This window comes from Hypomesus nipponensis, chromosome 18 (assembly GCF_054491055.1).
Source record: "Hypomesus nipponensis isolate SF chromosome 18, ASM5449105v1, whole genome shotgun sequence".
Taxonomy (NCBI): Eukaryota; Metazoa; Chordata; class Actinopteri; order Osmeriformes; family Osmeridae; genus Hypomesus; species Hypomesus nipponensis.
The window spans coordinates 15,602,852-15,627,178 of NC_140378.1; the positions used below are offsets into that span (position 1 = coordinate 15,602,852).

The following is a 24,327-nucleotide window of genomic DNA, read 5'->3' on the forward strand; positions in this document are numbered from 1 at the left end:
ATTGCTTACAAGCTCACCTTCCTTTGAAGTAAATAAAGAAACGTCATGGATCAGATGACGTTCTCACTCTTGCAGCACTAAGTAAGCTGGTCAATAGAGAGTGATGGTGGGAGCACACGAAAGTACATTGGTAGAAACAGGAAGCAGCGAGGAAAAGGCGAAAGTGTCAAAGGATTAAGTGGTGCCGTAGAAGAACACCGAGCCATACCTTGTGTGCTGAAATTCATGGAAACTTTTCACATTTGAAAGATTACTTTTGGAGCTCTCCAGTCAACTAGAAAATGTCTGCATTCAGCGCTGTTCCGTACGTTTTGTTGACGCACAAAGCTCAAGAGTGGAGGACGATGGGGTTTCAGTGAACTAGCCTGCTAGTCAGCTAGGTTAGCTAGCTGGCATTGGCGCGGTGTTAACAAGATGATTTCTGGTCTCGTTTGTAGTGAATGTTAATACATGTGACTTTTTGGGTTTCCACCGTAATGTAATGTGGCCAGATTCAGTTCATTTTGGTTCTCAATTGGAAACATTAAATGCACTTTTTTCATGGTGAGCAACACTGCTGTTAAACGCTAGCTGCCAGTTAGCACGCTGTCTGCTGTGCTGTCAAGTCAGCTAACGTTGCTGCTGTACTAGTATGGAGGGAGAGATGCATGTTATCATCAGAGTACGGTTACATAACAAATCGGGACTGTATCGTTGTATCCTCTCTGTAAAGCGCGGAGACTGTTGACATCTTCGTTCAAAAAGAAGACATTATGGACATTATTTGACTCATCCAGGAACTAGTTTAAATATTTACGGAGATGGATTCGAACCCCCTAATAAATGGTAAGAGACAGTGTTCCGACATCATCGTTAGAGACATCATCCCTGTACAAGTGTCGACTGTCAAATATTTGGTTAAGTTCATCTTGTGCTATTTATAGTCTGGTTTGGGCTGCAGTGCATGGTCCATGGAAACTAGACGTTGTCTTTGGGGTTGACTGCATTCATTTGCATGATGTTTGAGTGTCGCAACAGGTGCTATGAAGGTGATTTTTGTCGGAAGGGGCACATACGACTACTGTTGCATATCTTTAAAATGTTGGTGGCTAAAACTAAATAAAATAGCGCGTTACAAAATCTTGCACTTCTTAATGAACCAGTGAACAATGTTGGTGCCTTGTAGTTAGGCCTATCCCCCCCTCTAGAACTTTACTATGTTTTTGCCTGTCACTCCATGCCTACCATGGCCTACCTGTTGTTGCTTTTTACAAATTAACTGTTATTATTAACTCTCTCTCTCTCTCTCTCTCTATTTTGTTCTATTTAATTATCCATCTTTATGAAATATACTCTATATTCAGTGCTGGTTGGTTAGTCATCGGCAGATGAATGCAGACAGACAGTGCATGCATTAGGAGCCTGCTGTGAATAGCTATGTGGTACATCATATCACTCTGTAGAGACTTAGAGTAATTGGCTGTTTGAGCAGTGGTTCTGTTCATTGCCAAGCCCAGAGGTCCAGGAAATAATACCTGTCAAAGGCAGTAGATTTATACCCAACTCTCCTTTCAGGGAGACTGATCTATGTGTTCGTTCAGACAGGGGTCTATTGGACCAATGCAAAAGGGCCAACAACGCATAGCTGAAAGAGTGCAGTTTAGACCCAGACAGGTTATATTTTCAGCTTTCTTCCCTGAAAAAACACTCATTTTGAAGAGGTGGTAACAAAGTAGACAGACAGGCCTTGAAAGTTTGTGTAGTTTGTTTCTCCCCAATAACCACCGTATACGGACCTGTGGAGAATCCATTTAGGCTATATAGGCTGTCAATTTACCATGCTGATTGGTTGGTTGATCGTTACTATGCTTGCAAAACCAGCTCTACATCATACATGTGGCTAAAGTAATAAGATCAATAACCCACCAATTTACCCTTTAACCTAGCAGTAGATAACACTCAGATGCTGTCACGCTGTTGTATGTCTCCCCCCTAGTGACTGTTGATGAAAGGTCTTTACCATGGTGATTGTCTCCAAGGTGTTTCGATAGGAGTTACGTAATTTGAGAACAAATGGTAATAAGCCCAATTTGCATGCCTGACATGTCCTTCCTGAACAAAGCAGGCACTTCCTCTCTTTTACTCCCCCCCCCCCGTCCCCCCCCTCCCTCCCCCATCTGTCTGTGTGTGTTGCTCTGTTCAGTGAGGTCAACTGTGAGAGTACTATGATGTCCCTAGAGTATTATGATGGGAGTCAGGTGGCTGAACGGTGAGGGAATCGGGCTAGTAATCTCGTGCCAAAATGACGTTATGTCCTTGGGCAAGGCACTTCCCCCTACTTGCCTCGGGGGGAATGTCCCTGTACTTACTGTACTTAGTTGTTCTGGATAAGAGCGTCTGCTAAATGTAAATGTAATGTCCCTCTGACTCTGTCCCCATCTCCCTCCCTCCCGTCCACCTCCACCCCCCTCCAGCCATGGACCCGTCCATCACCCTGTGGCAGTTCCTGCTGCACCTTCTGAAGGACCAGAGCCAACGCCATCTCATCTCCTGGACGTCTGCAGATGGGGAGTTCAAGCTGCTGGATGCCGAGGAGGTGGCACGTCTCTGGGGGCTCCGCAAGAACAAGACCAACATGAACTACGACAAGCTCAGCCGCGCTCTCCGATACTATTACGACAAGGTAGCTACTGAACATGGACGAACCCCATTGGAGCTAACATTAAATTATTTAGTTTGATTCCAATAGTCCTGTGTAATCAATAAGCACTTTAATACTAGTGGGAATGGATGTGTTCTTTTTGAGGTTCTGTATGAACTCAGTCTTCTGCATTAACGTCACACTGTTAGCGACTGGTGGTCAGTTAAACGTGTCCCTCTTCACAGAACATTATCAAGAAGGTGAACGGACAGAAGTTTGTGTACAAGTTCGTCACCTACCCAGACCCCTCGGCAGCAGGGGAGGGGCTACCTGCCGGGGAGGACGGACAGCAGAGGGAGAATGGGGACATGGCAAACCAATCCCAGCTTCCAGTGGGCGGGGCCTCTACCTGTCAATCAACCGGTCTGCAGGCCCAGCGTTCTTCCCCCGGGGGCGGGCAGCGGAGCTCCAGGAACGACTACATGAAGTCCGGCCTCTACTCGACCTTTACCATCCAATCACTGCAGGGCCCTTGCAAGAACTCCAATCAAAGGCCAATCAAAACTGAGCTGATGCTAGTGCAGGACCACACCCCCAAAGCTGCTGTCGCTGACAGCATGATGCTGAGAGAGGTGAGTGGGAGAGGCATCGGTGGGGTTGGGGGACAAGGCAGGGGAGGGGGAAGGGGGTGGAAGGACACAGAACAGAGAGGGGAGGAGGGAGGGGGGAGACTAAAGAGTGGAGGTGGTGGAAGACTGACAGGGAAGTGGACTGGAGGAGAAGTGAAGGTGAGGGCTTTATAAGACAGGAGAGGTGGGCGGTGGCCAGAACACTAGCGTCCCTCCCGTGTCTTAGCGGTGTGCTTTGTGCCTTCCCCAGGTGTGTGTGGTGGCGTCAGAAGCACAGACTTCTCTGCCAGGGTGTGGAAGTAATGAATCCAGCCTGCAGGTGATCGTCACCCAGCCCTCACCGTGTGCCACGCCCGCTCTCAGCCCACAAACACCCTCAGGCTCCACCCCCAACAGCACGGTGAGCCTATCAAGACTCTTGTTATCGCAACTGTTCTCATAATCAGACAACACGAGGCCGTCTGAGAATGAACCCGCAACCTCTTTAGAATTTTTTTGTATCTATTTATTAGCTTTCGCAATGGATATCCATCCTGTTTCATTGGAACCTTGCTGATATATATATATATACAAAGCCAACACATCTGTAACAGTTTGGAGCTAAGAGCTTTCTCCCTTTCTAAAAGGCCCAGCCCCAGAAGCCCCAGGCTCCGAGTGACCCGCCCCAGATCTACCTGAGCAGCGTGTCCGACCCCCTCACCCGCTTCCTCCCTCAGGGGCAAATTGGGGAGCCGGCGGGGGCCCTGGGGCCTCAAGGGGAATGTGTGGTGGGTAACCCCCCTACCCACTCGGTCTACATGGTGATAAAACCGTCCCTGAAGGAGGAGGGCATGGTGCCAGAGGGGCAACTTCTGGAGATGGTCATACAAGAAAAACACAGAGAAGATGTAAGCATGGGCACAGTGAGAAAGGGAGGAGGGAAGAGGGAGGGGCGGCGAGAGGTTAAAGTAAATTGGGAGACGAGGAATGAAAGGAGAGAGGAGAAGAAGGTGGAGAGGGCACTAGGAGACCCCTTAAACCCCTCCTTTCGATTGAGAATTTTGCCACACAGTGATCTGATTTTCTGTCCTGTCCTCTCCGGTTCCAGGTTCCCAAGCCTGCATGTGGACCAGGGGTACCGGACACACCCTTGCCTATTGATGTGCCCCCTGCCTGTGTGGAGCCGGGGGGGCAGCCGGGGGGTGAGGGTGAAGGCGAGGGCAAGGACCAGGCTACGCTGCCAGGTAACTCCCACTGATCTGTACCCTGACAATCCTGGGGGTCAGGTTTTTAAAAAATTTTACATTTAATTTTTTGTCATTTAGCAGACGCTCTTATCCAGAGCGGCTTACAGTAAGTATAGGGACATTTCCCCCGAGGCAAGTAGGGTGAACTGCCTTGCCCAAGGACCCAACATAATTGCACGGCCGGGAATCAAACCGGCAACCTTCTGATTGATTGCCCAATTCCCTAACCGCTCAGCCATCTGACCCCCAATATCATGAAACAGCTGTCCATTCATCCAGCCTGGCTCAGTACTGGATTGATGACAGCTTTCCAATCGTGTTCGATAAGAGCCGAGCTAACCTAGGGGAGGAAGTATTTCCCTTTACTTATACAGCCTGTAGGTGTCAGATCACCATCGTCACCTCTTCTGACTCTCTCCCCTCTCTTCCAGAGAACTCCCAGACCCCGTCCGTGGCAATCTTCTCGCCCAGCCCGCAGGACAGCCTCCCCCCCAAGGCCAAGAAGCCCAAGGTGCTGGAGCTGCCCTCCTGCCCCACCCTGCTGCCCCCGGGGCTGAGCCTGGACAAAGTCAACGCTGCCGTCAACTCCCTGCTGGCCCCGGGCAGTGCCACCAACACCCTCACGCCCTCCGTCATCACCTCACACTCCCTGGTCAGTGGGCTGGGTCCCTCCGCTCCCTCCGTCCATCATAGCCGTCTCTGTTACTCCTAGGCCGTAAGGAGCTGGTGAGTAGCAGCTAGCCTGAGCAGTGTGTCTCTCTGTCTCCTCAGACTCCAGTGTTGCTGACCCCAAGCCCCCTCCCCTCCACCATCCACTTCTGGAGCACGCTCAGTCCCATCGCCCCTCGCAGCCCGGCCAAGCTCTCCTTCCAGGTAGCCTTCTGTCCGTCTGTCTATGCGTCCCAGCCATATACATCACTTGGTGTATTAGTTATCAGTCTGCATCGACGTATTCATTTTTGAATGGCCCGCTGCATCTCCAGGTAAGGTGGAGGTCTGGCTGGATGGATGGCACCATCCAGCCCCCTCCGCCCCTTTAACCTCGGCAGCACCTGCTCCTTCCTGTTCCCTGCTACTGCCCACGCAGGCTGCCTCACACCCCGACACACGCCATCTGTCTCTTCTCAATGTGCCCTCTGCTGAACACACACATGCGCACACACTCGCATGCACACACACACACACACTGTGTAACGCACACACATTCACACATACTTTATTAACTTATTGTAAGTTCATTCATTCTGGTCAGTTGCAATATGTATGTCAATCCTATGTATATGTTCTTTGCAGAAAGCAGTAAGTGGATTATAGCTCCTAGATTGACCTAAGGCAGGTAATGTTTGGTTGATGCGTTATGGAGCTGTGCTACTGTGGTCCGAGGAAGAAATAGACCTTTAGCGCTCTCTACTGGTCAACAACTAATACTACAGTTGAAGCAAACTGACTGTGATGTCACTGCTGGTAGTGCAAGCCAGGGAAATGTAGTAACGGAGTATATTGATGGATGCAGATTCTGATTGTAAATCTGTGCTATAGCTAAGGTTGGACATCAAACCTTTCTTCTTGCCCATGATAATTTGCTTAAGTCTTTGTAGATCTTACATTATAAGACCAAACGTGACATTGCTGGCCTTTCTCTTTTCCTCTCCAGTTTCCCACCAACGGCAGCAACCAGATCCACATCCCAGCTCTAAGTGTAGACGGCTTGTCCACCCCTGTGGTCCTATCGCCCGGCCCCCAGAAGCCCTGAGGACCAGCTGGCCCTGCTGTAGCTGCTTCTGGCCTTGTCTGAGGCCTGGTCTGAGGCCTGGTCTGAGGCCTGGTCTGAGGCCTGGTCTGAGGCCTGGTCTGAGGCCTGGTCTGAGGCCTGGTCTGAGGCCTGGTCTGAGGCCTGGTCTGAGGCCTGGTCTGAGGCCTGGTCTGAGGCCTGGTCTGAGGCCTGGTCTGAGGCCTGGTCTGAGGCCTGGTCTGAGGCTCAACTGGATCTGTCCCTTGGCCAGCCTGCTTCTGGTCCCACTATGACTGGGAGAGCCCTGCTGGAGACTTGTCTCCTCTGCTTGTCTTTCCTCTGTCCTCTCCTACAAACTGGAAGCCCTCCAGACCCTCCCTCCAGACCTTCCTTCCTTCAGGGGTTGAGACAGAGGAGCAGTAACTAAGCCCTAATGAGGCTTAGTTCACTTCACAGTGTGGGAAGGAATGGCATGTGTGGGATGACTCCACAGTACCCCCACCTCCCCCCGTGAGCCGAGGTCATGGGTAGCTTGGGGATGCTTAGGAGCACCAGAGAGGGCCGTTTTGTTTATTTGAATTTTTTTAAACAATTTTTGTGTTATTTATTTTTGTCTTGATGGATTTGGTATTTTGGTGCATCTCTCTGTCTTTGAAGATTGCTAATTTTGCCTGAATTTGAACTTGATATGAATATATCTTTGATTCTCCCAATGAAAAAAGCACTTGACTGTACAAATGGGATATGTCATAAGAACACTCTCCAGTCATGCTAGACTGTCTGGCCAAGGGTTTTATATGATGCAACTGATTGCTTATTTTCATATATTCAATAAAGCAGCAGCCAGTCACGGCAAAAGAAAAGTTGGACAACTGACCGGCACTTAAGATGTCACAGTTAGTTGATGTCCTCCCTGCATTGACTGTTCCATCTATAGGAAAGTGCTGTGATGCTGACACATCAGTCTTTAAAGGCTTCAAGTCTGAACTTTCTATCTTTTATAATCATGGAATAGACCACGTTGAGAGCTATGTTTAAAGAAAGAAAAAAAATCTCGGCTGGAATTAAACTTTGACCTTGGACAAGTCAAACTAACTTTTTAACACAGCGGAAACTGTTAAAACCCATGAACATGTTTTAATGTTTCCGTTTATAACTTTGTTTTTTTCACGGAAACCTGGATCAACATTCCATATTTTCATGAAACAAAATGTATCCTGTAATTTGAAAAAATCTCTGCTCATTCCAGGTTTTCCTTCTCTGCCTTTGTTGTCTTCTACTGCAGAATGTTGTCCCTGTTTCAGGTGACTTTTGGCCAAAGACATGCTGTGGAGATGGAATCACACTAGGATTTCAGTGGTGGTTTTGCTTTCATTCACCCAAGGGCTATAACATTTAACAGCTTACCAAGCTACCGAACCCAGTCAGACGTCATGTCCCCAGAGATGGATTCATATTGATAGTCGTTTGTGGATGGTGTATGTAGTCAGATTACGCTCAGAAGACAAATCTCTGATTGGGTTCAATCGTATGCTGATAACACCCGTTCTTGGTGATGATTTGACGTGTTAACCACAGCTTGTCTTAACATCACTAGTGGTCTATCAAAGTCCTCATTGAGATCCTGTTATGCTTTTGTAACAGCCTGATAACCTGAAGTCCTGTTCAGTCCAATTGCTTGCACCTGTTAAATGCTGCTTTTTGTCTATGCTTTGATATTTGTGACAGTACAATATCTGAATAATTGTAATTGATGAGCTGAATCACCTCACACAATCCTCTCTCTCACTTGTCAACTTCAAAATATGAAGATTTTGATCCCCCCCCCAAAAAAAATGCTTCTGAATATGGCTACCTTCAACAACAACAAAAAACCCTTTACCTTGCCGTCCCAGTTGAACAACAGAGGTCAGAAGGTTTGTGTGTTTTGGGGACAGAAGTGTCCCCTAGAACGTACTAACCTGCTGTCCATGCCTGCATCCAAATGTTGTATATGACTTCTGTATCTGTGAGCATGTTGTCTCACCAGCCATAGCTTCTCACAAACAGGTGCTCACAGATCCAAAGATATCATTGGCGCCGCACGGTTGCCAGGCAACCATACTAATGATGTCTCCCAATCCCAATCTCCCAATCAGCACTGTTTAATGGAAAACCCTCCACTTGAATGTTTGGTTCTGCTGAGGAAAGGTGTGGGCATAAAAGGGATGTGAATTTTTACCTCCTATCCTCTCCCCTTTTGGTGGCTAAATATACAGACTGTTGGCATGGGAACGCATGCTTAGCACTTTACCTTCATCCCTGCATCTCCATGTCTAACCTTTCAGAGAAGGAACTGCCTTCTGTCTTTTTGATTCCTAGTCTAAATGTTCATTATCCGGCATCAAAGTCTCTTTAGACTTCAACCATTAAAAGTAGGCTTTAGCTGTTTAATCCATGTTTTAGGTTGTAGTCACATCTTTTGTACTGGACTACAAATCCTAGTTTTTATAGTGCATTTTGTCCATGTTTTGTTACTGCAGTAGTTGTGATGATAAGTATGCCTCTAATCTAGCATGTTTGTTCCACTGAAGTCGTGTGACACGTTTACTCTTGCAACTGTGAGGTACACAATTGTTTACCATTGACCAGTTACTTGTCATAACATAATGAATGTTGACAAACTGCTCAAAGAGCTTTCTTTCTCCTTAATTTTAACCGCTAATTCATACATTTCTTTATTTAGTGGCTGTATCTGCTTGTTCCTGAACTCTGTGGTCCAAGTATGTCTAAACGGTGATATTCCCACTCACAGAGGCATGGCCCCGACTACCAGATGACTTTTGTTCAGCCATTAAGCTGATGCGAGCGTTGCCGCTGACCCAGTCACATTTTATAGTAAAAAATTTAATGAAATTTTGGAAATACAAGCCTGAACAATATACCTAAGAATAATGTATGTGTGAATATAGAATTCTAACGTCTATACAGATGTATTGCTTTTTATGACATGTTCTTGCCAGGATCACAGAGCTGCGAATCATCCTAAATGTGATAGGACGATCTGACTGTTGCTAACCAGACTTATAGAAGCTCATGAGCCATGTGATGTGCTTTAAGTACATTCTAAATGCTTTCATACTGTTTAAGCTCTTTCATACATAACTGTATGTAAGCTTCTTTCACATAATGGTTCACATGATCAGCCTCCTCTCTCTCCTCCTTGCCCACATATACCCATAGGGTTTCCCTGTGGATTAAGCCAAGTTTCTATTGTTGTTATTACTGTAGTTCAGGATGAAGCTAAACCGTGTCTGACAAAACAGGGCTGTGGAGTTTGACTCTTTCCCCCTGGAAAACTGATGGCATTTAACGTCCTCAATTAGGAATGTTAGCTGCAACCTCAGCATAAATGATATAAACGTCCCAATTCTGAATGAAGCCATCCTTGAGAAAAGATGAAGCTCATCCGGTGTGTCTAATGATAATAGATTGAGCTCATTCAATGTATCTAATGATAATGGATTCAGCTCTTTTTGGAATGTATCAAATGCAAATCGGATGTCAATGCTTTAAGCCATTCTGAACCCTGCTGAGACTGTTCACCAATAAATAGTTTAGAGGTCTATTTTTTTAGACAACCATGCAAAAGAGTGTTCTAACATAGATTGCCAAAGCCTTAAATATTTGGAAATGGAGAAATGTGCATTGCTGGTCTGTCTGATCTGCAAAATCAGCATCATCATCAGAGGCTAGACTTAAATGTTGCCGTCTAACTCCATGCTAACTTCTTTCACCAGCAAAACATTGAGTTGTCTTTTCTGCATGGAGTGACACTAAACTCTGTGTTTGAGCGCTACTGTCTGGCAGGCAGACCGATGTCATGCCGCCTGGATCATTCTGCCACAACAGTGCTTGGAAGTGTTCCAAAAATCAAGATTAGACAGCTAAGCTCTGTTTTTGTTTGTATTTTCTGAGTATTAAGGAACGTACACATTGGTGGAAGTGTCTAGTAGACAGTTATACTAATTTTCTTACCTTCTTATTACCACAAAAGTACAATCGATTTTTGAGAAGATGGATAAGTGGTTGTTCATTCTTTCTGGAACACATCCATGTCAAGGAGACATGCAAGAAGTTTTTCCTCTTTACTAGTTGGGATGCTAACTATTGTTGCTGTTGTGTGTGTTTGTGTTTTCGAACACAGTTGTGGCTCTGCACTCTGAGCAACAACATTTTACTGTCTCTTATTGAACGTTACTGAAACACTATGACTCTTGAACGTGTACTTTCCTGATTTCTATTATTGTGCAAGACAGAGCTGTTATTGTTTAGGTTTTCTATTCAAGGATGTTTAGGGAAAAACCTTAATGTATATATGTTTGTGAAAATTGTCATATTTCTCCAGCTGGAATGAGTACCAATGTCTTTGGGGTATTGTTGACTATTGTCGGTTTCTGTTGCCTATTGTTGCAGTCAGATGTGTGTAGGTCCGCCCCTCCCCAGTGGTGTGATTGGTCCCTGGGGGTTTATTTAGAAAAGGGGTGGAACTACTTCTATTTTTCTGAAATGTCAAAATATTATATTTACTGGAAAAAGAGACAAAACTATTTTTTATCTACACATTTTACTTTGGTTGTGTAAATGTTATTCTAGATATTACTTTCGTTTTTTTTAAACAGACTTAGAGCTAATATGAGGAGCTAATAAAATCCTATTTTGTTCTGCGCCTGCTCTCCAGTCATCCCTTGCTGTTTAGCCACATTTACTGCCGGCCCGTTAGCCTTGTGGTAAGACGATGACAAATGTTCACGCCTGAAGGTTTTTAGGGTTCAAGTTCCAGCCAAGGATTCTGTATTAAGAGTAATTCATTCAGCGACTAGTTTGGCTTTTCACATGATGAATGAGAGATGTAAGAGGACTGGGGTCTGGGTTCTGTACTCCTACTCTGAGATCATCAGCTCAACAGTGTGAACACAGGTCCACATCTGTTCCAGACTAGTGACGGTGCAATCTCCCAATCACTGGAATAGCATCCTTGTATCAGATGCCCTAGTTGTGAGTTATTTCTGATACCAAAAACACTTTACAAAGACTCAGTTGAATAACAATCAACTCTAACCAGTAGCAAACAGATGTTTCTTTACTTAGAAACTCCCCCACCTATCATTCCACTTCCTGTTGTGTTGGGGACGGTACCAGTTGTATCCTGAATCTTCCAAATTCCAACGGATTGTTCCAGAACCGTTCTCCTTGGGGAGGTTCCATGGCGGGTGTCATGGCGCCTCGGGGGGGGCGAAGTGCAGCGTGGTCCTCCAGGGCAAAGACACAAGCTACTCATTAAAGTGGAAGAGAAGAAGAAGACGCAGCAGGACTTCCAGCTCTGATTAAGCCAAACCCCCAAACGGCATCTAGTATGATAACTTCCTTTGATAAAAGTTGGCTGGGAGTTGAGAGAGAGAGGAATGATGAAAGACCGAATTTGGATCTGTTCTTCACAGCAGAGGAAGACGTACACGTGTGATGAAAATTCTGAGCCATCTAACATGGTCAGTCCGCTATAAATTAGATTAGTTTTGGCTATTGTTGAAGAACTAGACGTCTTCCAGAAGGATTATCAAAAATAGAGTCTGAGACAGAATATCTTTCAAAAGTCAAGATGGCTTGGTGGTTTATTCAGCCAAGCAGATGCAGCATACACGGAAGGTTCAAAAGGCCCTCACATTTCCTTCGACATCTCATTATATAGACAAATAGGAGGACCAGACCCCCGCCCTGTCTGATACAATGATGCAACCTTCTAGAACCTTCTAGAAGTTTCTTTAACCCGTTCCTATCCACCTCAAAACTGTGTGCACATCCCCTTGCTCTTAAAGTGTTGATTAACTTTTCTGTTACTGGAAACCCCCCTCCACATGTCCTCGCTTTGTATCTTCAACTCCCAACAACCCCACTTCAACTCATCTCAACCAGAACTTTCCTTCATCTTCCTCGGTTCTTGCAGAACCTATTACTTCGGATGCTTTACTTCGGCCCCTTAAGAGTAAGTTCAGGTATTATTTGACCACACCAGTTGTCAGCTATCTGGACCCCCTCCTTTTCCAGATAGGGCCATCCTGTTGATTGAGTCTAACACTCCATTGTTATGCAATAACAGCCTATTCCACTCAAAACACACACTCTTTTGCCAGCTTAAGATCCTAAGACTTTTCCCTCTGTACTGGTTTGAACCTGTTCAAAGTGTAATTGTACTGTGTAGGCCACAGTTCTCCATCTTAGGCCCCAGACCTGACCCCATGTACACTTCTCCGGTTGCCACCTTCCCAATGATCAATTTCCCACCACACTATGAATGGCCGACCATGTTAGATGATTGGTCAAATTTGCATTCCAACTGTCGTTTGTAAAGTTCCAGGGTGCATCATCTCCATCCCCTCTTGGGGGACACCTGGTAGCGTCCCCCTCTGATCCTGGTGGAAGTGGTACGATCTTGCTTTCTCAGGTTGGTAGGGTCCCCCTTTGATCCTGGTGGAAGTGGTACGATCTTGCTATCTCAGGCTCCTCATCCACGTGAAATGAAACCCGACGCATTCCGAGGGGAAGCAAACAAAAGATGAGAGGAATCCACCGGATGGGAGGGGCAGGTAGCTGGAAAGTTATCAGACAAAGCAGAGAAACACGCAGCCCTGCCAAACACACACATTCTCCTCTCTTGTGTTAAAAGGCGAGGTTGCAGAGAGGTTGTTGAGAAGAAAGAAGCATCAGAACACGTAACCCTTTCCCATGGCCTATGAAGACTCAGCAGGGGTGCGCTCACCCTGGATCAATATCTACCACATTCAATGACCTATACATCCCATAATAACCATGACTGCACAACACTGACTCAGCAGAAACATTTAAGGGACATAGCTCTTAATTACCTAAGGGAATAGCTTTACATCCCTAAATGTATACCGTATGCTTTGGACCGTCCCTGTTGGACTGTGTTTATAGGACTGAGCTAATCTGTGTGTTCATGTGCTCATCATCTCACTATTCTAGCATCCAAAGCTCTGGCAGCATCACATTCCAAACAAACATTAGTATCTCTCCACACAAACACACACAAACACACACACACACACAACACATCTAAGGGCCTTTAGATGTTTTGGTGTCAGATGCAACGTGACTTTGTCTCTCAGCAGCAGTCTGAGGCTACCCAGTGCTGTGAAGAGACATGCATCCCCCCTCCCTCCTGCCTTCCCCATCCCCGTCCCCACCTCCTGTCCCTGCTCCCCCACCCACGATTTAATACTTGCCTAATCCAACTTAATCCCGGATTTCAAGGGATGTGATTGTTTTTCATTCTGATGGGTCCAAACTGAGGGGTTAGACAGCCAGGTCTGACATGCCACACTTTAACCACTCAGTGTGTGCGCGTGTGTGTGTGTCTGTGTGTCTGTGTGTTTGGGGAAGGGGGGGGGGGGTTCTGGAAAGAGGTGTGGCTGTCTAAAAGCTCTCTGCTCCTAAAATTCACATCACATTAGCATATCAACAGTTCACACACTGTCCAGCACCAAGTATCACATGTACTGCAGGAGAATGAAGTTTCCTATAAACACCTTTGTACAATAAGTGGGAATTTTGGAAAGTGCCCAAGATATTTATACAGTACAATGTATTAGACCGTTTTTTAAGCAATATAGCAATATGTTAAAATACATACATAGACTTATGCTGAATCCAGAGATATTATTTATTTTTCGCTGTAGTGGGGATTTTTGGCTTGTCGCTTAGTGTCTTCTAATCAAACTACGGCTGAGATTAGGTTTCCCACGCAATGTTTCTCAGGAAGGAGTTCATGGAAACGTTATAGGTGGCACCTGAGCAACTTTTATGTAATCAGACAACAAAGACAAGATGGGGCTCCTTTCCTTTGTTATTGAAACAGTTTATAGTATTTAGGGGAATAGGAAGGGGAGGAAGGGGAAACAGCCTTTTGATACTTTTGTTATTTTTCGTTAGAGCAATGCCCATGGGAGCTCCTGTTTTAACCAGGGGTCAAAGTTCACATGAGTTGAGATGGGCTTCTGGGGGATAACAGAGCTGAAAATCTAATATCTCTTTTCATCTGGTCTGATCTAATCCTGTCGGAAACTTCACAATCCAGTTACTATCAGTTTTTATGCCCAGTATCGCTGTCTGATCCATGCCTAGCTGGATATTAATTTTTCAATGTAAACTGGTATATCCACAACTTTAATAAGAGACATTGGCAAAACACAATCACACACACACACACAAACATGCAGCAGTATCTTTGTTTGGCAAATTAAAAGCAGGACGAACGTTAATTGAACATGTGTTCGCATTAACAAACATGCTGTAAGTATGTGTTGACATACGGCCACCCATAGGGCTGGAAGAGTCACTGGTCTGCCACTAAGCTAACTGGGAGATCTGCATCAGAAACGAGAGCCTTGGACATCTGCCAAACACACACAAACACACACACACAGGCATGGCCGGGCCAGCCAGCACCCTGTCTGGCTTAACAGAGGGCAGAGACGTTAAAATACCAACAATTAGGTCACTGGGATAGCAGTATGTTTATAAGACCACAAGTACAGAAATTATTATTATTCGGCCTGTGTACATTTACCTTTAACAGGTACATTTACAAGTGTGGGTTATAGTGGCAATACCAATTTTTGTCCTTTATATTTTAACTCTCTTAGCAAATTCAACAACAATAATTTAATTGCGTATATTTATATATTGATCGTAACAATATAACATATCATACCAATAAATATTCGTTATTTTGACACGTGTTCTACGGGAATACGGTGAGCTCACTACGCTTAGCTGGCAGGAAGTTTTATTATTCCTCTACTGAAAGTGGATGACCTAATCAAAGTCAGAACGATACACTGGCTTTATAACATTGTCTTATCCCCAGTGCTGCATAAGCGGTAAACATCAAGTCAGGAGGATGAAACTAGAGCATTACATCATTGATGGAGAGAAAGCCCGACAGCATCCACCCTGTCTGCCATTGGAGGAGAGTCGTGGCCCAATAATCCTATTGGCTGAAAACGAGGTACTGGAGGACGTGAGAGACGTATTCCGTGGAGCGGGCAGAGAGCTTCAAATACAGACAGAGAAGGGCAGTATTGCACTGATGCTAAGGCTTTTTTTACATAGCTTGGGGTATTGTCTTTGTGTATGCAATATTGGTGAATGATTAGTATACTGTGAAAGGAGATTTTTTATGCTAAAGGCGAAGCAATGTGGTGATATATTGTTCAAGGTGACGACGAAATTTTGGAGGAACTGGATGTGGTGTTGACGGTTGGCAGTGGAAGCCGCCTGCATTTGCTAAAGGTAGGTGAAGGGCGTCACTCACCTCTAGGCAGTTTTTTTTTATCGTACCAGGTGGAGCATCTCCATGTGAATGATAAAAACAACATATTGATCACTTCCTTTAAATATACTCACACTAATGATGCATCGTTGTATAGGCTACCATGAATAAATGTAAATGTACCAGACCTGTGTGAGAGAGAAATCAGATGTATAGTATTTTCTTTTACAAATGTATCTTGTAATTTCTCACATGGACTCCATCCATTACCAGGTTATTGATGCTTTAGCCAACCTGTCTTCAGCCTGAGGAGAAAGCTTGTCCTTCCAATGTTAAACTACTGCCTTTCACAGTCTCCTCTAGCATGCCTTTTACTCTTTACTAGATGGAAGTGACAAGCAGGAGCGGTTATTCTTTACTTAAATGTAGACTCATCACATTTTCTGTTGGATATCTTGGCATTCCAATAGGATCACTTTTCTTCTCCTTCCTCAAGCCTCATCTGTTTGATCTCTTGGTTAGAACGACAAGGGGATTGCTGTGTGCTTAGCATGCAAGTTCAGAAACGCTTGGGAAATCATGGTCAATTAAATCATCATTATCATCATTATCACTGAGCAGCCTCCATGATGAGATAAGGAAGGTGACCCTGTGAAAGACCTATGCCTTTGACATACATACAATTTCATTCCCCTTAAAAAAAAGATTCTGTTCAGTTAAATTGAAATGCAGGCCCATATTTCAGCATGGGTACCAGGAGCGTCACGCTAGCTGAACTCTTTGATGTTTCTTAGCCTAGGATCATTATATACATGAAGATTCCCCTTCAAGGAGATCTGGTCATGGACTCCCACAGTGAACTGTTGAGCTCAGTGATGACTGGTCAGACATGTTTTTAGTGTTCTTCTTGCATGAAGGTTCTCTAGATGCGTTTTCTCTCCCGTGCTGTGGGGATGGAATAAGAAGTGACACCAGCAGCACATGTAGTCTTGGCCTGTCTTTGACCCTTAGGATTTGACGGGTCAGGCTAATTTATGACTGTACAAGCAGGTATGGATAAAGTTCACACACACACAGGCACCCACACACTGACACTGAAACAATGGGATACACTGGAGTGAGTCCTCCCGAGTAGAGGCGAGTACTCCCAGAGGCTGTGTGGGTTCGATGGAGGAGTTTAGAGATATTCAGTCAGCCTGAGCCGGGCCTGTGGGAGGAGGAGAACCTCTGAGTCTCTGGACACACGGAGATGAAAGAGCTCAGAGCCCAAGCCTGTCCATGAACCTGCCTCTCCTCTCCCCCTTTTCCCCTCCTCTTCTCTCTTCCCGTATTTTGCTTTTCTCACCCCGTCCTCCTGTCTGCTCTCCGTTTCTCACCCAGCTCTCTCCTCTCGTTTTCACTGCTCTCCTCCCCTGAGTGACTTTTAATTCTCTCCCCATCAGAAGATCTCCCTAGTGATGTGCATCTCTGACCCTCACTGGGCTGTCACATTCACAATCTCACAGCAGCCAGAAGAGAGAGAGAAGAGATGGAGGCGGGGGGGCATATAAATAAAGAGCGGGAGACATAAGAGGAGCAGGGAGAGGAGAACTTGGATGAAATAAATTGTGGGAGAGAAAGACAGAGCAGCACATTGGCTGATAAAGAAGAAGAACCGGCTTCCTTAAACAATGTTACCTGTTGTAGTGTCCTCCTAGAGAACAAAACTAGTTTAAGTTGTGTTAAATGGTTTTATTGTAAGGATAAGCTAAATAATCTTACTGAATACAGAGATATATAAATAATGGGTGTTCATATATATATAATATATTTAAATAGTTTTAGACATTAGACCTCTAATTCCCTAAAGGTCTGGAATCCATTACATTTGATTAATTTTGCATTTACAGGAAGGAGGAGATAAGATATTGTCGCTCTGGATAAGAGCATCTGCTAAAATGACTAAATGTTGAGTATAGTTAAATTGGTTGATGCTTTGAGAAATGGCTTGGTTTGATGATTCTACTCAGTGCCCATGTGTGCAGATGGCACATTTGTGTTCAGAGATGCCATTGCTGTGCTCAGTGTGCAACATTATGTTCAGAGATGGCATATTTGTGTTCAGATGGCATCTGCACCCATCTTCAACATTATGTGGGCGGACCAGGTGGTGGGTATAAAAACAAACTGAGAGAGGGAAAGTGAGAGCGTATGTGTCTGTGAGAAATAAAACAGGGTGAGAGAAATAATGAAATGACAATATGAGTGGGAAAGAGAACTGGGTGAGAAAAAAAGAATGTGTGAGATAGACAGCAGTTAGTCAGGAAGAGAACGGGATGAGAGAGTGTGGGATAGAGATAGCAGTTAGTGAGGAGGAGAACGGGATGAGAGAGAGAGAGAGAGTGTGAGATAGAGATAGCAGTTAGTGAAGAGGAGAACGGGATGAGAGAGAGAGTGTGAGATAGAGATAGCAGTTAGTGAGGAGGAGAACGGGATGAGAGAGAGAGAGTGTGAGATAGAGATAGCAGTTAGTGAGGAGGAGAACGGGATGAGAGAGAGAGAGTGTGAGATGAGAGGGAGAGGAAGCATGAGAGAGAGCGAAAGAGGGATACAGTGAGTGTTTTCACGCCTACTCTATTGAGTCCCTGAGTGGGAGACTCATTCTCACCCTGAGCAAATGGCAGCACTTCACTTATTTGTTCTCCCACTAGCGTGCAGTGCTGCGGGGGCCAGGTAGCAGCAATGTTTATGAGCACAGTCAGTCAGACTGGCGGTTGCTGGAACGATCAGGAATCCTGGAGGTACCACATCACCAAGGAGGTAACAGACAGAGTTTGGTTCCTGTACTTACGCACGACATGCCCATGTATGGAATGCAGGACAGGTTGTGTAAAGAGATGTGTATTGGTATGTGTATTGTATGTCTGTCTGTGTGAATGTTTGTGTGTGTAGATGTGTTTATGTCTGTGTGTGATTGTGGCTGTGTCTGTTAGATCGATGTAGGGGGCTGGACTGGAGGTGTTGACAAACTGTGTAATTCCGGATCCGTCTCTGTCACACCAATTAGCAGCTGCTGTTGTGCTGCTCCCTGGGCAGGACGCGGGGAGGGAAACACAGACCTGCCTGCAGCACACTCAATAATTGATACAGCAACCATGAATATTTCATTGCCTTCGATACAAGTGCAAATTTGTGAGGCTGTAGTCAAAAATTCTGGATTAGATTATTAGACAAAAGAGAACTGTTCTCATAGGGGCAAGAGATGTTGTAGAGGGAGACAGAGAGAGATCCTACAAGGAAAGATTGATTATAGTTGGAGAGAGAGCAATGTAATTTGTGTAATGTTCCTTTAAGGACTGGGTTTATTGACTTAAGTCACCTAAACTCTGACCTACTACCATTTTAGAAGGTGATATATTTCAACCCTAGCTGGCTGTTACACTTACTTCTCTTCCCAGGGAAGCCCAGCAAGTCAGCCTCAGATGGAAACCGAGGGCAACAAGCTGGTGCTAGGGCACCAGCCAGTCAGAGTGCAGTGCAGGGGTTGCTCATCTACTTCTTCCTGTCAAGTTGCCATGGCATCAGGCAAGGTGGCCCTATTTCCTGCCTTCCCAGAGGGCCTGGGGGTGGGGTGGAGTGAGTGTGTACCCATATTCCCTGGTCCTCTAATGTGATCAGACAGGCGTGTTGGGGACTGTCACACATCCTGGACCGACGCAGACAGGGGCCCAGGACGATCACAGAGAGCAAGCTGCTCATCCGAGCGCTGCTCATCCGAGCGCTGCTCATCCGAGCGCTGCTCACTCAGTATCATGTCCCAGTCCTGCTGCTCATCATATATTTTCACTCTCTCATTTTCTTTCTTTCTCTGCCTCCCTCTCTTGTTATGTCTCTCTCTCTCCTTTACCATCTTTCTCTTCCTTCCATCCATTTGCTCTTTTACAGACCCATTTGCTCGGTACAGACCCACCCCACGCCCATCCCATCTCCTAGACCCTGTACAGCCAGACCCAATCCAGTTCTCAGACCCGGTACAGCCCGGCCCCAGCCCCTAGACCTGGAACAGCCCGGCCCCGGCCCCAGCCCCAGCCCCTAGACCTAGAACAGCTCAGTCAGCTCTAGCCTGATGCAACCCTCTAGGGAGTCAATTTGTGAGCAGAGCTTGAAAGGAGCAGGGTAATTATGCCCTCCTAGTTTTCACGTCCATGTCTTTACTCTGAGTCTGCTCTGAGTCAGCTGCACAGCAATGTGGCTTCCATGTACGGGACTTGTTCTGAGGATTTCAAACGAGGCTGTATCACTGGTGCGTGTGTTTCCAGAGGCTGAGCAGGGAGAGGAGAGAACGCATCTGGGGATATCCACGCAAGACAGCTGGCTTGGGTTTTGTGAGGAAGCTGATTTGATTTGTCATTGGACCTTTTTATATATACACACACGCAAGTAAATAATTGAATGAGGCTGTGCCAGTGTTGTCTGGATGTGGTGATGGCAACTGTGACAGCAGGAGGTCTGAGTCTTTGGGCGCAAAAAGAGCTGGATCTACTCCAAACAAGAAAAGGGGGGGGGGGGTAGTCACAACCTTTAGATGGACACAGTAATGATGTTTATACTACAGAAACTTGTCTCCACCTTGGAGGGGAAAGGGGAGAGTAGATAATGGAAGAAGGGGACAGAGAAGGGGGAGTAGATCAGGAGAAGAGCGGAAGTTTCATGACATTGCATCACTGAGGCAGCAGCGAGACATCTTAAGGCTCCGATTGGCTCATGGCCAAAATTCTAAGCCTCTTTCAGGGATGATGTCAATGGTAAACACAGCCACCATGCCAGTATGTGGGCAGGTAGAGACTATGTGGCTGACTGTTACCATAGCGCCAGCGAGGCAAGCTGCCAGCCAGCCACACTCCACACTGGCTCCAAACTGACAAGCTGTTTTTTCTGCCTAGTCAGGCTGATTTACTGAGCAACAACGCCCTGTCTAGTTTTCTCTACAGGGTTTTCTTTCTTATAGTTACGAGTCCCTGGGGCATTGTCTTGGAAAGAGCGTTGTGTTTCACATGCAATAAGCATAAAGACAGTTTAATTCACCTCTTTCTGTGTGTGTAGTGAGATACCCTGTCTGTTAGCTGATGTAGACTTAACGTCTAATTTAACATTGTTTTGTTTCTGTAAAAAAAACTAATACTTGTCATCACACACTAATCTTTATTTGTTGTGTTTGTTTGTTTTACAGGACTAGATGACCCCACCTCCATCCTCCTCTTAGAGGAAGTCATCTGTCCGTTGTCAGGGTTACCTACCTGCATTGCACCATGGGATCTCCCCTGTTGGCGGTGTTTGTGATATTGACCTTCTGTCTGGTGACTGTGTCATTCGGAACCCTCACCAGCCAAAGCTCTACCTCTCTCCCTAGCGTCAACCTCAGCCTCAGCTACAACCCTCAGTCCAACGGCACCTCCAGTCCCATTTTTACTAGCTCAAGCCCCAGCCCCAGCCCTATTGATAGCCCCAGCCATGTCCCCAGCCCCAGCTCCAGCGCCATGCCCAGCTCCAGCCTTAGCCTCAGTCTCATCTCCAGCCCCAGCCCCAGCCCCAGCCCCAGCCCCAGCCCCAGCCCCAGCCCCAGCCCCAGCCCCAGCCCCAGCCCCAGCCCCAGCCCTAGCCCTAGCCCCAGCCCCAGCCCCAGCCCCAGCCCCAGCCCCAGTCCAAACCCCAGCCCCAGCCCTGGCTCCAGCCCTAACACCCCCTGCCCAGGCCAGTGTGTGTGTGAGACACGACCCTGGTACACTCCCCAGTCAGTCTACCACCAGGCCAAGACAGTTGACTGCAATGAACTGCACCTCCGTGGAGTTCCCTGGAACATATCTGCAGACACCCAGGTCCTTCTTCTCCAGAGCAACAACATCTCCTTGGTCAGCGTGGAGCTCCAGGGTTTGGCCAACCTGACGGAGCTGGACCTCTCCCAGAACCACTTCAACCAGATCCAGGACATTGGGCTGGGGAACCTCAGCCAGCTGGTCACCCTGTACCTAGAAGAGAACCAAGTGACGGAGCTGCAGGACTTCTGTCTGAAGGACCTGGCCAATCTAGAGGAGCTCTACATCAACCACAACCAGATATCCTCAATTGGGCCCAAAGCCTTCACAGGCCTCACCAATCTCCTCCGGCTACACCTCAACTCCAACCGCCTGGTGGCCATAGACAGCCACTGGTTCCAAGCTCTGCCTAACCTGGAGATCCTGATGATTGGAGAGAACCCCATCCTGGGTCTGGAGGATAGGAACTTCCATCCCCTCTCCAGGCTCCACAGCCTGGTCTTGGCCGGAATGGGGCTACAGGAGGTCCCCTCTGAAGCCTTCCAAGGTCTTGAATACCTGGAGAATCTCTCCTTCTTCGACAACAAGTTGACATCTGTCCCCAGGGAGGCCCTGCGTCTCCTCCCCAACCTAAAATTTCTAGATCTGAACAAGAACCCCATCACCCGTGTCCAGGAAGGAGACTTCCATGACTTCCCTCATCTGGAGGAGCTGAGCCTCAACAACATGGAAGAGCTGGTCGCCGTGGAGCGAGGAGCCTTCTCAAGCCTCCCTGAGATGGCCAAGCTTGAACTCTACTACAACCCGCGGCTCTCCTACATTGACCGCGGGGCCTTCACGGACATGGGGGGACTGCGAACTTTGCTGGTTCACAACAATGACATCAGCCTGCTTTCTCACGAGGTGCTGTCGTCCTTCCCCAGTCTGGACGAGGTGAGCCTGCACAGCAACCCCCTGAGGTGTGACTGCCTTGCCACCTGGGGGCCAGCTCTGGGGAACCGCTCTTCCCTCAAGCTGTTAGAGTCCCAGATGACACTGTGCTCCTCCCCGCCCCACTTGGTAGGCCACAGCCTGCAGGAAGTAGTGAGTGGCATTTGGAATGTGGGTACAGCCTATAACAGCTGTCTTCCCCACATCTCTCCACATACCTTCCCCCCACAGCTCAACGTCACTGCTGGACGACCTCTGGTCCTCAACTGCTGGGCCCAGGCCGACCCGGCTCCCCAGTTCTATTGGGTCACGCCCACTGGGGACAAGGTTACCTCTGAGACAGGAGGGCTGGGGATGGCAGAGGGGCGGGGCAGGAGGAAGCACTACCTGCAGGAACCTGGAGCCCTGGAGGTTCTCCATGTGGAACCGGAGGATGCAGGTCTGTACACGTGTGTTGCGTGGAACGCCGAAGGTGCTGACACACGCAGTGTCTCTGTGTGGGTGGAGAAGGGGGAAGACTGGCAGGATGGCAGGGTGAGTGGCAGTGGTAGGTCCAGGGGCCCTGGTTCAGTCAACACCACCACTGGGTCCCTGGTGGTTCTGGCCAAGATCATCCATGCCCAGTCTGTGGTTCTGGAGTGGAAGCTGTACCCATCCTCTTCCGTTCCCTCCTCCGTGGGGGCTCACGAGGTGCCCCAGCTGCCCCAGCCCCGCTGGGCCAGTGCCACCATGAGCATTCACAACCCCCAGATCAGTTACAGTGCCCAGGTGCCCGTAGACGTCCAGGAGTACAACCTGACACACCTGTTGCCTTCCACTGAGTACCGGGTGTGTTTGACCGTTGCTGCTGCCGCCCCCGCCTACACCTCTGCTCAGCCCCACACCCAGCGCTCCTGTCTCAACATCACCACCAAAGAAGCCAGCTTCGCTGTGGAGATGGTGGCACAGCCTGCAAACGTGGCGCTGGCGGCCGTGATGGGATCTTTGTTTGCCATCTGCATAATGGCTCTCCTGGTGGTGTATATGGGCCGGAGGGTGAAACAGAAGTCCTGCCACCATTCCCTGAAGAAGTACATGCAGCACGCCACCTCCATACCCCTCAACGAGCTCTACCCACCCCTCATCAACCTCTGGGAGAGTGAAGCGGAGAAAGAGAAGGAGGGCTCAGTGGACCCCCCTGGGTCGCAGATAGACACCTCCAAGACTTACATGTGGTAGTGGAGGACTGGAGGAGAGACTACTTACTCTCAAGAAGAAGTTTATGAACTGCTGTGTATTTAATCTAGTTTTTCTGATTCTCAGATTTAAGAGTAAGATGTCATTGTGAAAGATACGTATTTTTAGACAGCAAATCTCTCACTTATCCTTCCCTTTTGCTCTTTCTCTCAAGCACACTTAGATATATTGTTGAATAATCATCTTATTGTAAAGCAGTTTTCTTATATTAGGAGATGTGCGCAGCAGGCCAACTATTAAGTGGCCAAACACCTCCACAGAAATACATTCTAATACCGCATGTAATATATTTTAATTCTTTATATAATTCACTTCACAGGCAATATTTATGACACCACATTGAATTTTCCCCAGAGCGAGAGCAGCTTTTAAACTCTGACTTGCCCACTCATGCTCACAGGTAGAGTCTGGCTGTGGTGGGATCTCTTGCATGTCAACTTGCATGTTCCTCCTGTGTTCTCGGGTCCCTGGTCCTCTCTGCCAAGCACACAGATGGGAGGAAATTATTATTTGTTTTCTTCTCCGCTGTTCGAAAATGAAATTATCTGACCTGTTATGATTGTGTATGTTTTAGTATGTGGTTCTTTACACAGCTGTACACAGCCGTGTCAGATCAGTGATCTCTCCGAACAAATTGAGGAGAAAGGGACCACGTATAAACGGTTCTGTTTTCTTGCGTTTTCTTCTCCTCCAATGGGGGAGCAGTTCCAGTACTTACATCTTAAACTAAGCTTTAACAAAACCTGACCCTAGCCGATGAGCCAGCCTGCAATGGCAGTCAGGCTCACGCTATTATGCTTTCACAGCGAGCACTGCTGTTATTGTTACACA

At 47.0% G+C, this 24,327-nt stretch overlaps 2 protein-coding genes across 2 annotated transcripts; both read left to right on the forward strand.

The window, feature by feature from the left end:
* Positions 1-83: 83 nt before the first annotated feature.
* On the forward strand, positions 84-10,915 carry elk1 (ETS transcription factor ELK1). Its single transcript, XM_084680773.1, has 9 exons — positions 84-825; positions 2,454-2,662; positions 2,866-3,252; positions 3,500-3,649; positions 3,876-4,136; positions 4,337-4,472; positions 4,907-5,127; positions 5,247-5,348; positions 6,130-10,915. Exons 1-9 carry the CDS (start codon positions 801-803, stop codon positions 6,226-6,228), a joined length of 1,590 nt encoding a protein of 529 aa, XP_084536899.1. The 5' UTR covers positions 84-800; the 3' UTR covers positions 6,229-10,915.
* Positions 10,916-15,273: 4,358 nt separating this feature from the next.
* On the forward strand, positions 15,274-23,478 carry LOC146252380 (leucine-rich repeat neuronal protein 1). The gene is made up of 2 exons (XM_084679785.1): positions 15,274-15,558; positions 20,748-23,478. Exon 2 carries the CDS (start codon positions 20,827-20,829, stop codon positions 23,476-23,478), a length of 2,652 nt encoding a protein of 883 aa, XP_084535911.1. The 5' UTR covers positions 15,274-15,558; positions 20,748-20,826.
* The last annotated feature ends 849 nt before the right edge of the window (positions 23,479-24,327 follow it).